General features: G+C 36.1%; 1 protein-coding gene across 1 annotated transcript in view; it reads right to left on the bottom strand.

The window, feature by feature from the left end:
- CAPZA2 (capping actin protein of muscle Z-line subunit alpha 2) overlaps positions 1–14,386 on the bottom strand; it is a 63,200-nt gene that overhangs the window by 27,406 nt on the left and 21,408 nt on the right. The window contains exon 2 of the mRNA XM_028104913.2: positions 1,298–1,361. Coding sequence (XP_027960714.1) covers positions 1,298–1,361 — 64 coding nt within the window. The remainder of the gene's footprint in view (positions 1–1,297; positions 1,362–14,386) is intronic.

Here is a 14,386-nt window from a genome sequence, read left to right as displayed (position 1 = left end):
CTGATTAACAAATTTGTAGGGTATTTAATTCAAGGTAAGAACATTCAGTGAAAAACGTCTAGAATTACGACTTATTCTTGGTTCTATAAATTACACAAAGAGTCTGGGGGCCACTGACTTTACTGCAGTTTCACCATTATCAATTCAAATTACATGCCAACTTTTGAACCTAAGGAACAGTCTGTAGTTAAACCATAGAGGAAGCAGAAATATTTGTGAATTCTCTCCCAACTTCCCAATTCACTACTTTAGATTTTACAATTATCTTAAAAGGCAGAATACAGTGTAGACCCCATTCTTTCTCTAAGTGTAGCTCAGTGGTTAAATTTTTAAATGCATAAAAATTATCATGTAGCTGTATGCAATAAAGTATGTATTGTAGTTTGTGGATGATTTAAGGAATTTTCAAGGGTAATTTTAACTTTACAAAATTTTTACTTCATTTTTTGACTTTAAACCTGATCTTTTTTTGAGGTGAGAATCCATTATATCTTATACTATAAATGAAAATGAGAGATTAAACTTCTTTCAAAACATGTTTAAATAGTTTACTCTGGAATAGAATGTTTTAAAAATTAAATTGAAGAGTCCTGTGTAAATTAGTTTCAATTTTAGACAGTGAAGGCCAAATATATATAAGTAGAAATAACACATTTACAGTACCTATGGTAATTTATTCTTAAAACTGCTTAAGGAAAGTTTTGTAAAAAGATCACTACAGGCCATTTTCTTGGTGACTGTTTCAACCACGTCATTCTCACTGTTAAAGAGGAGCTATTGTTAGTTTTTACAGCAACCAGGAGACTGTATAAAAGTTTAAATTTCTAATCTATGGTAGATAACTATAAAAATGTTTGCCCCTGAGGTTTAAAGAAAGGTATACTGTGAACTAATTTGTAAGATATAAATTAGTTTTTACATGCGGTCTCATCTTCTGAACATGGTGAAACAATGCCCCCCCCCTTTTGGTTGTTCATATTATTTTAGGTTTTTCTTTAAAAGGAATATAAAAATGCATTTCAAAATTCCAAAAAATAGCTAAAATTAAAATTCTATCTTCTAATACTCTTTTAAGGTGGTTAACTTACTGAAACATAATTATCATATATATCATAAATATATTCTAGCCATTATGAAATCCATAGTGACAAAAATTTTCACTATAATTCAGAAAGTACAGATTTTTCTACATACTCCCCCGTCCCCTTAGCTTAGTTCTTTTGGTTATGTAATTTATTCTTTTAAAAAAAGGAATGCTTGATATATGAAGCCTTAGTGCTATGAATTAAACACTCACCATTAAACACCTCATTAAATTCTCCAGGAGGGGCATGAATAATGAATTTTGCTGCTATACGCACCTAAAATAGAAATGAAGATATAAATGTTCCATGGCATAGGCCTCTGCTAAAATAACCAAAAATACATTCAAAATTATACTACTTCAAAGTTCTACTGAAAATGGCTTAAAGATTTTTTTCAAAGACAGTGACACTTCTTCAAACACCTTAAGTTTATTACCATTCAATCATTTATTATAATCACAATGTATAGCCTGAATGAAGATAAAATTCATATTTAACACATTTAAGGATTCAAAGCTACCTACATATAAACATTTTCTTATAAGTAAATTCTTCTTTTAAACTAAAATGGAAAAAAGTATCAATCAAGAAAATCTGTATGTGTGAAGAAATAAGATGTATTTAGGTATAATAAAGAAAATAGATATACTATATGTTTCTTTAAAATCACAAATTAGTGAAAAATGTATAAAAGAACAGAAAGAAAGGTCTAAATTCAAAATGTTTTTAACATGAGACCTGGGTGGACCTTAGGAAATTTTAGTTCAAAGATACATGGGAGAGAAAATATCAACAGGCATACTGACAGGCACATTTTAAGAGAATAAAGGCCGTGCCTGATAAAGAGATCAATTACTAATGAAAATAAGAGAGTTTAAAAGGCATGCCCAATATTCTAGTTTAATGAAGAAGTCTTGACTGTTTATAACAGTTTTATAACTTGTAACTAAGTTGTGGCAGACTTCCCCAAAATGGCATTTTCCCCCAACAAGCAGTAGCACCAGCAATCTTGTCAGAAACTCAGTCGTGGGCCCCACCCTGACTGGATGAGACTCTGGAAATGAAGCCCAGGAAACAAGATAGATATCCAGGTGATTTTTTTTAATGCACATTCATGTATTTACTGATTTCAATATTGCCAAGGGACTACCCTTGGCAAAAACAATTATTTTCATATTTCCCACTTTATTAGCACTGTCATTATTCTGATGTGGAAACTAAAAATAACAGAAAGAAAAGGAAACAGTAATACATGTTTGTGTATAGATGTGTATGGGTGCACGCATCTAAGTACACATATGATCTTCAGGGGCGCCTGGGTGGCTCAGTCACTGGGCATCTGCCTTCGGCTCAGGTCATGATCCCAGGGTCCTGGGATCGAGCCCCGCATCGGGCTCCCTGCTCTGCCAGAGGCCTGCTTCTCCCTCTCCCCCTCCCCCTGCTTGTGTTCCCTCTCTTGCTGCATGTCTCTCTGTCAAATAAATCTTTAAAAAAAAAAAAAAAGTACACATATGATCTTCAGAGGAGACAGATGAAAAAGAGGTTATCTATGGCTAGAAAGACGATGTTCTTAGTTAGAAGCCACATATGTAACAAGGCCTTAAAAAGGTAGAAAAATGTCAATTTAAAACAAAAAAGAAAAGACTTTGTAGCTGGAACACTAAAAAGTTTGAAGTAAAATCTATACTGTTATGCGATACCACTGAGAGATAACAATGATGAAAATGATTTTTTTTAAATGGGATTATTTAAATTAGTGCTTACCAAGCACTCTCCATGAATTATTTCATTTATTCTTCAACAACAACCTTATGAGGTAGTTCCTATTATATCTGCATTTTTTTGATGAGGTAACTGAAGCAGAAGAAGTAACTTGGTCTGATTCCTGAATCCACACTTTTATTCACTATACTATGCTGCTTCTCAGATTTAAAATAGTTTTGGTAGAATGGGTACAATCCTCCCACCAAAGGATGAATGTGTAGCCACCAAACAACTGTCTGAATACAAACTTTTTTTTTGGTGTTTAAAATGTCAATAGCAACAACTAAAAGAAACAGAAAATTCCTTGAAAGACACAAAAACTAAAGTTCACTCAGGAAATAACCTGCATATTCCTAGATCTGTTAAATAAACTGAATTTGTTGTTAAAAGCCTTCCAACAAATCAAATTTCAGGTTTTCTTACACCAAACATTTAAGGAAGAAGTAATACCAATTCTACACAAATTATTCCTGAAAACCAAGGAGAACACTGTCCAATTCATTTTAAAACAACGGTGTTATCCTATAACAAAGACTTAATCCTCAATAAAATAACAGAAAATTGAATCTAAGACTATATAGAAAAGATAACACATCATGACCAAGCGTAGTTTATCCTGGAAATGTAGAGCTGTTTCAATACTGAAAACCAGTAACAGCAATTCACAATATCAACCTATTAAAGATGAAAAACCATAGATCATTTCAATAGATACAGAAAAATTTTTGATAACATTCAACCAATCATGACAAAAACTCAGCAAATTAAGAAGAAAATGTCCTTAATCTGATAAAAGGTATCTGCAAAAACAAAAACAAAAAAGCCTACAAGCTAACATCACCCTTAATGGTCAAAGACTGAATGTTTTCCCCCTAAAATCAGAAATGAGACAAGAATGTTTGTTCCTTCCACTACTATTCAACATCATATTGTCTTAGTGCAATAAGAAAGTGATTTCAGGGCGCCTGGGTGGCTCAGGTGGTTAAGCAACTGCCTTCGGCTCAGGTCATGATCCTGGAGTCCTGGGATCAAGTCCCGCATCAGGCTCCCTGCTCAGCGGGGAGTCTGCTTCTCCCTCTGACCCTCTTCCCTCTTCTGTTCTCTCTCATTTTTTCTCTCAAATAAATAAATAAAATCTTAAAAAAAAAGAAAGTGATTTCATAAATAAAATAGAACTTTCTATCTGCAGACAACATGATTGCTAACAATGAAAAATCCCAAGGAATCTAAAAAATAATAATTTATGTATAAATCTAACAAAACAGGTACAGGACTAGTGTGCTGAAAACTACACAAAACACTGATCAAAGAAATCAAAGAAGAGCTAAATAAATGGAGAGATGTATTATGTTCATAGAATGGAAGACACAATAATGTGAAGATGACAATTTTTCCCAAACTATTCTATAGATTCAAGGGAGGCCCAATCAAAATCAAAGCAGAATTTTTCTGATACACATCAACAAGCTGATTCTAACATTGATAGGTTTTCTACGTTATTACTTTTCTATGTATAAAGAATGTAATGGACCCAGATTATTCTGGCCATGTATTAAGACCCCCCCCAAATGTAAGCAAGATAAAAAAGTCACTGTGTTGACGAAAATAACCACAAACACATACACATGGCATCAAAAATAGATTCTGGTTAGGAAATGAGAGAATGAAATATGTTATTTTACTCCCTTAATAGTAAATGCAAAGTAGTAAAGACAAATGAACGAGAATAGCTAAAACAATTTTTGAAAAAGAACAAAATCGGAAAATTCAGGCCACCTGATTTCCTGATTTCAAGACTTATCACTGGATCTGAACTAAGAGTCCAAAAACATACTCATATATATAGCCAAATGATTTTTGATAAAGGTGCAAAGGCAATTCAATGGAGAAAGGATATCTTTTCAACAAAGGATATTCAAACAATTAGATATCCATGAGCAGAAACATGAACACCAAACTAAACATCGTATCTTATTAAAAATCTACATCAAAATGGATCATAGCTCTAAATATAAAACATGAAACTTAAAAAAATTAAAAAGAAACAAAATCTTCATGACCTGGGATTAGGCAGAAAATTCTTAGACATATTAAATCATGATCCATTAAAAACTGGACTTCATTGAAATTAAAACCTTTTGCTCTGTTAAAGACACTGTTTAGAGAATGAAAAGACAAGCTACAAATTAGAGAAAATATTAGCAAATCACATATCTGACGAAGGACTTGTATCTATACACTCAAAAGTCAACAGTAAGAAAATAGTAAGCAAAAGACTTGGACACTTCTGGGTAGGATATACAGAAGACAACATAAATACACAAAAGGACGTGCAACATCATAAATCATTAGGGAAATGAATATTGAAATCATGAAACACTACTACATACCTAACAGAATGCCTAAAAAACAATGCTGAGGATGCAGAACTGGAACTCTAATACATGGCTGTGGCAACCCAAAATGGTACAAACCAGTTTAGAAAACAGTTTGGCAATTTCTTATAAAGTTAAGCACGCACCACCTAACAATCTTACTCCCAGGTATCTACCCCAGAGAAATGCAAACCTATGTCCACACAAAAATCTATTCACTGGACAACTGGGTGGCTCAGTCAGTTGAGTGTCCAACTCTTGTATTTCGGCTCAGATCATGATCTCAGGGTCATGGGATCGAGCCCCATGTAGGGCTCTGCATGCTCTCTCTCAAAAAAATAAAAATAAAATAAAATAAATAAAATCGGGCACCTGGGTGGCTGAGGTGGTTAAGCGTCTGCCTTTGCCTTTGGCTCAGGTCACGATCCTGGAGTCCTGGGATGGAGACCCGCTGATGAGGCTCCCTACTCAGTGGGGAGTCTGGACCTTCCTCTCCCTCTGCTCCTCCCAACGCCCCCCACTTGTGCTCTCTTCTCTCTAAATAAATAATCTTAAAAAAAAAAATCTATTCACAAATACTCAAAACTGAAAACCCACAACCCAAATGTCCATAAATGGGTGAATAAAAGGTGGTGTTTCTACATAACGGAATACTACTATATGTTTTATGTGTTTTCAAAATTACTTTCTTCTAAAAGTTTAAAATTACTATTAAAATCAACAGCCGAAATACAAAAAATAATTTTTAACAGACAAGGGTGGAGTAGGATATGGAAGCAGTAGGATATAGAAGTAGGAAATGGAAGCTAAATATATATTAGAGTCTATTACGATTATGTATATCACTTCTTAATTTCCTTCATGACACCCCTGCCCCCCCCCCCCGCCGCCCCCACTGAGGTAAGGAGTTGTTAGCATTTAAAACAAAGTCTTAATCAATACCACAGGTAACAAAAACTGGTAACTTGTTGATGAATTTATCAATATTTCTTTTGAAAACATTTGGAATTTTGAGGTAATTTGGGTTTTTATTTATTTATTAGAGAGAGCATGGGGGGGATTCGTACAGGGAGAGGGAGAAGCAAGCCTGAGGCAGGGCTCTATCCCAGGAACCTGGGACAATGACCTGAGGCCACCTGGGTGCCCGAGGTAATTGTTTCTAACAGTCCTAATGACTTATAAAACTGACAAAATTAAAGTACTAATAGCAAGCAGTATATATGTAGCATATTTGGTGATACAATTAGCTAAGTTGTTGAGCTTTAAAATTTTAAGTAGTTTGAAAAAAAAAGCCTTATACCATTTAGAGTTTTAGTTCTATTTGGAGTTTTCACCAAGAAAGCAAAAATGATCTGAATTTTTTTCCTATAGACTTATTGGCCCTTGTTATTGCTAAATGTATACATTTAGTATGCAGTAACCAAAAACAGTTAACAGACTGCTCACAAGACCCAAAGTGAATGGTGGGTCAAAAGAAGTACCATTAAGGATAGGAAGTCATAGGAGCTGTCAGTGAACACAAAACACAACTTGGATCATACCAGCTATGCCTGGACATTGTAATCTGGTCTTTGTGAATTTCACTAAGAATGTGAATTTTGGATTTCTCAGGTTCCAAAGGAAAGGAAGTATATCTGCCACAGTAAATGCTTAATTGTCTTCTAAGAAATTATTTATTCATCAGGGTATTTTCTAAGCACTGCTATAGACTCAAGTGTTCCCCTATATTTATCCTTCTCGCTGACTTTTTTTTCCTCTTAAAAACTATTTATTCTAGCCCACTTCTAAATCCAAGAAAAGAAAAATGGTCATACAACAAGAGGTCCCAAGAGTAGAATGAATTTCTGAAAATAACCAAAATCATATTTCCTTGAAGTTTTTCTAATATACATGGAGTTATACTCTATTTACCCCTTGGAATATTACAGCTTTTCTGGAAGAGCCCAGTGAATTATTATATACATTCCTGGCCCTCTGCTAAATCTTCTGCATAACCCACCATTTTCCTCCATGTATTATTCAAAATCAAATCCTTCTAAACTGGAATCAGATTCAGGAAAGAGTTACTTTATTGTTATTTCTCTTTTTTTGAGGGGGGCAGAGGGAGAGGAGAGAGAGAAAAAGAATTAAGGAAAGAGTTATTTTATTATTTTTTTCTTTCCTTTTTTTTTGAGGTGGGGGCAGAGGGGGAGGAGAAAGAGAATCTTTTTTGTTTTGTTTTGTTTTTTTAAAGATTTTATTTATTTGACAGAGAGAGATAGCGAGAGCAGGAACACAAGCAGGGGGAGTGGGAGAGGGAGAAGCAGGCCGCCCTCGGAGCAGGGAGCCCGATGTGGGACTCGATCCCAGGAACCTGGGATCATGACCTGAGCCGAAGGCAGCCGCCCAACGACTGAGCCACCCAGGCGCCCGAGAAAGAGAATCTTAAGAGCCTGGTGTGGGGCTTGATCCAACAACCCTGAAATCATCATCTGAGCAGAAATCATGAGTTGGGCACTTAACTGATTGAGCCACCCAGGCGGCCCCCCCTTTTTTTTAGAGAAAGCAAGGGGGGGTCAGAGGGAGAGGAGAGAGATAATCTATTTTATTGTATTTCTAAACTGCAATTCTAGATTGGTGCGAGTAGGGAGGGGGGGAGGTGTGGCTAGATGGGGAGATTAACTCTTATCTATGTTAGTCACTGGCAGCTGATAGGCATACTTCATAACAACTGCACCAAGAAGTGTAGTTTTAAAAAAAAGTTAACCTATTAGCATAGAGCTTAATGTACTGCCCTGAGCTAAAAGCTGAAAGAGCTGTATTTTTCCTTTTCTTCCTCTTGGATCCAAATAATATTTGTGTAAAATATGCAAAAAGATAAACATAACATAAAAAGTATATTCCATTCCTTTGTGCTTCTGGTAAAACAGCAGATACCACATGTGACTATAAAGTTACTTATATAGAAAATAAAGTGGCATATTCAAAATAATATCCAAAATGTTAGTATACATTAATCCCACAAAAAAATAACTTCTGCCTATCAACTCTGAGATAGCTCAAAAGTATTATTCATTGTCAAACTTTTTTTTGTACACTGTTTTTCTTATGGGCTTTCTTCATTTTTTTTTTTAAACTTATTTATTTATTTGAGAGAGAGACAGAGAGTGCACACGCAGGGGAACCTCGAGTAGGCACAAAGCCCAAAGTGGGGCTCAATCATGATGTGAGCCAAAACCAAGGGTCAGATGCTTAACCAACTGCCCCAGCCAGGCACCACTCTTTCTTCCTTTAAAAGAAATTCCACAATTCAAACAACAAATTAAGTAATGACAGTAATGGGTAGTAACTCACAGAGTAAGAATCCATGAGTCCATACTGACACAAAGAAATGAACAAGGGTAAGCTCTTCATTAGAATTTCAACTAATGAATGTAGAAGGAATGACTGAATTAGAAAATCACCTTGAGGACCATCACAGTAATTATTGCATGCAAAAATCATCAAGGGATGCTAAAATTTATGGATAAAAGTATGATAAAATGACAACAGGACATTCATATGGTCTGAAAAGTATCTTTCCAAATAATGATAAAGGGTAAATAATTCTACACTGAAGAAACTTGCCAACACATCACCTTTACCAAATGATCAAAGTTGTAAATAACAGGAAAAACTGACATCATATGCCTCCTAATAGGATACAATGAGGATACAACATCACTTACAGCCAAAACTTCATAGGCTGAATCTAATCATGAGGAAACATCAAACCAAAATTGAGGTGCAGTCTACAAAATAACTAGTCTGGACTCCTCAGAAGTGTTAAGGTCATAAAGACAAACAATGCTGAGAAGCTGTTCCAGATTAAAGACATTACAATAAAATTCAATATGATCCTGGATTAGATCCTGGACCAGCAACTGGTGAAATAGGAATGGGGTCTGTTGATTAGAAAATAGTACTGTATCAATGTTTAACTTCTTGATTTTGATAACTACACTGTGGTTTGGCAAGAGAAAGCCCTAAACAGTGAAGGACTTACAGAGTAGGAAAAAAATTTCTCCTCTACTCTGAGGTTATGGGGATTTTCTCCTACATATATATTTTTTTAATTTTAAAATTTTGCTCTTTGCATTGGGCGCCTGGGTGGCTCAGATGGTTAGGCGTCTGCCTTCGGCTCAGGTCATGATCCCAGGGTCCTGGGATCGAGTCCCACATCGGGCTCCCTGCTCCTTGGGAGCCTGCTTCTCCCTCTGCCCCTCTCTCTCTCTCTCTCTCTCTGGCTCTCATGAATAAATAAATAAAATCTTAAAAAAATAAAATAAAATAAAATAAAATTTTGCTCTTTGCATTTAGGTCTTTACTCCACCTGGGACTGATTTGTGTGTATGATGTGGGATAGAGATACATTTTTTTAATTATGCTGTCATATGGATAAATAAAACCACCTAATACTATTTGTTAAAATGAATGTGTATGTCCACAAAAAGAATGCATAAGAATGTTCATAAGCAGCCTTATTCATAATAATCCCCAATGTCCATCAAGAAGAAAATGGGGGCGCCTGGTTGGCTCAGTGGGAAGAGTGTGCAACTCTTGATCTCAGGGTTGTGAGTTCAAGCCCCATGTTGGTTGTAGAGATCACTTAAATAAATAAAACTTAAAAAAAAAAAAAAAGAAGAAGAAGAAAATGGATAAATTAACTGGGGTACTGATGCAAGCAACACCATGACTAAATCTCAAAAACAAGTTGAGTGGAAAGAAGCCAGACATACACACATACACACACACACACACACACAAACATACTGTGTGATTCCATTTATAAGACATCCAAAATCAGGGAAAACTAATCTATGGTTATAAAAGTTAAAGTATGATTGGGCAAAAGATGCAGGGATTGATCAGAGAGAAGCATCAGGGAATTTTCTAAAGTGTCAGAAAATGTTCTCTAAGTGAATGGTAGTTACACACATATTTTGAAAATTCACTGAACTGAATATTTAAGACTTGTGCATTTTATGGCAGGCAAATTATACCTCAACTAAAAAAATTTTTTTTAAATCTCTCATACATATGACAGTATATATCTTATTTTTATTATGCATAAAATGTTAACTTTAAAACTTAGTAACCATAGCCATACAGATGGCCAATAGACACATGAAAAGATGCTCATCATCACTTGTCATCAGGGAATGCAAATCAAAACTACAATGAGGTATCTCTTCACACCTGTCAGAATGGCTAAAATTAAAAACATAAGAAACAGCAGGTGTTGGCAAGAATGTGGAGAAAAGGAACCCTCTTATATTGTTGGTAGGAAAGCAAACTGGTGCAGCCACTCTGGAAAACCAGTTTGGAGGTTCCTCAAGAAGTTAAAAAGAGAACTCCCCTGCGATTCACCAATTGCACTCCTGGGTATTTACCCAAAGGATATAAAAACACTAATTCAAAGGGATACATGCACCTGTATGTTTATAGCAGCATTATTTGCAATAGCCAAACTATGGAAGCGGCCCAAGTATCCACTGATTGATGAATGGATAAAGAAGATGTGATGTGGGGCGCCTGGGTGGCTCAGTTGGTTAAGCGACTGCCTTCGGCTCAGGTCATGATCCTGGAGTCCCGGGATCGAGTCCCGCATCGGGCTTCCTGCTCAGCAGGGAGTCTGCTTCTCCCTCTGACCCTCTTCCCTCTCATGCTTTCTATCTCTCATTCTCTCTCTCTCTCAAATAAATAAATAAAATCTTTAAAAAAAAAAAAGAAGATGTGATGTGTGTGTACACACACACACCACCCCACCCCCATGGAATACTACTCAGCCATAAAAAGAATGAAATCTTGCCATTCACAACAACATGAATGGAACTAGAGAGTACAATGCTAAGTGAAATAAGTCAGAGAAAGACAAATACCATGATTTCACTCATATGTGGAATTTAAGAAACAAAACAAATGAGCAAAGGGAAAAAAAGACAGATAAAAAAACAGCCTCTTAACTAGGGAAAAAACTGATGGTTGATTACCAGAGGGAAGGTGGGTGAGGGGGTGGGTGAAACAGGTGATGGAGATTAAGGAATGCACTTGTCATGATGAGTAACAGGTGACAAATAAAAATTTAGGGGCACCTGACTGGCTCAGTAGATGGAATGTGCAACTCTATCTCAGAGTTGGGGGTTTGAGCCCCATGTTGGGTGTAGAGATTACTTAAAATAAATAAATATTTTTTAAAAAGGTTAAAAAAACGTTAGTAGCCATGATAATTAATGACAGGTATTATTTGCTTATTTTCTAATTAAGAATCACAAACCTTTAACATTAATTTTTATTGCTAAAAAATCCACAAAATATATTTATCCAACATTTTGCTTTTTTTAAGGAGATTCCACACCCAATGTGACGTTTGAACGCACGACTCCAAGATCAAACATCATCGCGTGCTCTACTGAGATAGCCAAGCACCCCTAACACTTTAATAGAAAATACAGTAAAAAAAGTTTTAAGATTCTATTTATTTATTCGACAGAAAAAGTGTAAGAGAGTACAAGCAGGGGAAACAGGAGAGGGAGAGGGAGAAGCAGACTCCCTGCTGAGCAGGGAGCCCGACATGGGGCTCGATTCCAGGGCCCTGGGATCATGACCTGAGCTGAAGGCAGATGTTTAACTATCTGAGCCACTCAGGCGCCCCAGTAAAAAAAGTTAAAGGTAGAATTTTAAAGAAAAAAAATTAAGAACCTTAGGCTTTCATTCTGAATTACAGAGTAATATGTTGGCCTAAATCTATACTACCTAGGACATCTGTCTCAGTCTTCTTAAAAAATACTGGGGGTTCTGGAGTGCCTAGATGGCACAGTTGGTTGAGCACCCAACTCCTGGTTTTGGCTCGGCTCAGGTCATGATCTCAGGGTCATGAGATGTAGCCCCATGTCGGGATCCTTAACTCAGTGCGGAGTCGGCTTGGGACTCTCTTCCTCTTCCTCTGCCCCTCCCTTCTGCACTTGCACTCTCTTTCTCTCAAATAGGTAAATAAATCTTTTAAAAATAAAATACTGGGGGCGCCTGGGTGGCTCAGTTGGTTAAGCGACTGCCTTCGGCTCAGGTCATGATCCTGGAGTCCCAGGATCGAGTCCCGCATCGGGCTCCTGCTTCTCCCTCTGACCCTCCCCCCTCTCATGTGCTCTCTCTCTCCCTCTCTCTCTCTCTCAAATAAATAAATAAAATCTTTAAAAAATAAAAATAAAAATAAATAAAAATAAAATACTGGGACATTTTTGCTTACATTGAGGACTCCGGTCAGATAATATTTTTACTCATTTCCTTTATCAGTGGACAATTTATAAGAAGGAAATCTCAATGCTTACACTGAATAAACTGAAGTCACCTTCCTAAGAAATCCCACAGTAATGAAATGTCTACATTTTGAACTCTATAGTTTTCATCAAATAGATTCTGTTTGCAGGGAAGACTCGACTGATAAGGATTGATGAAGTATGATGTCCAGGAAGAGGGTTGACCAAGAAAATAATATAGGGTAAAATAAGTAAAAATCCTTAACACTTCAGTTCTAAATCATTGCACCAAACTATATAAATGTTACAGTTGTATCTACCATCTCATTGGCAAATATGTTAGAATTTGTTCTCGAAAAATTATACTAAAATCTCCTACTGAATTTATTTTTTAAAAAATGTGGCTAACTTTCCATCTCTTATGCTTTCCAAAATCCTCAATGTTTAGCACTGATTTAGTCTGGGAAGAAAAATTCAGATGAAAAAGAAAATCAGAGAGGGAACAGACTTTTGCCTATATATTACCGTATCTGAGTGCTCAGAATGGTGCCTGGCAGATAGAAGGCTCTCAGATATTTGCTAAATAACTAAACATTCAATATCCCTTCAAGGCAGGATTCCTGTTGCCCCTGCCCTATACTCTGCGCTCAGCAGATAGTTATTATATGTTGAATAAATCTATAAGCAAGAATAATCTCTCATTTATTTAGAACATTTAGGGAATGTAGTATTTCAATGAAATGAACATTTTTAGGAGTTATCACTAATGCAATTCTATATATAAACTTTTAATTTTCAAATAAACTATACTCAAACCACAAAAACTTATGCTAATGTAAGGAAGCAGTATAGTACTCTCTGGAGTCAGACTGACTGGGTTGGATTTTCATCTCCACTACTCATTAGCTATGTAAACTTGGGTAAATATATAATATTAGCTATTATCATATATATTATATATTATTAGCAACAAGATAATAAGTGTACCTGTATTAGTATACCTCTAGTATTCTTACAAATAGCCCTGGAACACAGATATTTTCACATTACATGTTAGTTTCTTTGTGCCTATAGTGACAGAAGGGTGGCATATGCCCAGGCATTTCTGTGTTGTTTGCAGTGCATGCACTTCCACACACCGACATCCTTTCTCCTCACTTGGAAATCATCCTTTCCCTCTCTACTTGACTCTGCTCATCTCTAAAACCAGTGATAGCAACACTGGAGAAAAAGCTGTTATCCTAGCTACATGGTGGGAATGTGCAAGATCTGCACTTTTATCTAAGACAAATGATCTGTACCCAAGTTTTGATCTGTTTAACTTTTATAAACTTCCATTTTTTATAGGGAAATTAAGGGGATGAAATATACCATTATTTCTTAAATTTAAAAACCCCTGCCTCTGGGGCACCTGGGTGGCTCAGTTGGTTAAGCAACTGCCTTCGGCTCAGGTCATGATCCTGGAGTCCGGGGATTGAGTCCCGCATCGGGCTCCCTGCTCAGCAGGGAGTCTGCTTCTCCCTCTGACCCTATCCCCTCTCATGTGTTCTCTTTCTCTCTCTCAAATAAATAAAATCTTAAAAAAAAAAAAAAACCCTGCCTCTGTTAGAGAAAATAAAATGTTATGAGATAGCTATTACTTTTAATTTATGAAAGAGAAAACAGAGATCCAGAATTGGGATTTGAATGAAGTGTTCAAATGAAGTCCAAGGCTTTTCATAGAGCTGCTTCCCAGTACAGCATCATCTTTCTATGATGGTTCAGAAGACTGGCTGAGAACAAAAGAAAACTCTAGGCAATCTCACCTACTTCTACCACTTTTTTTTTTAATTTTTTTAAAGATTTTATTTATTTATTTGAGAGAGAGAGAGAGCATGAGAGGGGGGAG

Source organism: Eumetopias jubatus, unplaced genomic scaffold (genome assembly GCF_037043125.1).
Source record: "Eumetopias jubatus isolate StellerSeaLion01/CBP00866 unplaced genomic scaffold, mEumJub1_p1.0 scaffold_14, whole genome shotgun sequence".
In the NCBI taxonomy this organism is placed as follows: Eukaryota; Metazoa; Chordata; class Mammalia; order Carnivora; family Otariidae; genus Eumetopias; species Eumetopias jubatus.
The sequence above is the reverse complement of the archived record's forward strand: the minus strand, read 5'-3'. Positions and strand labels throughout refer to the sequence as shown.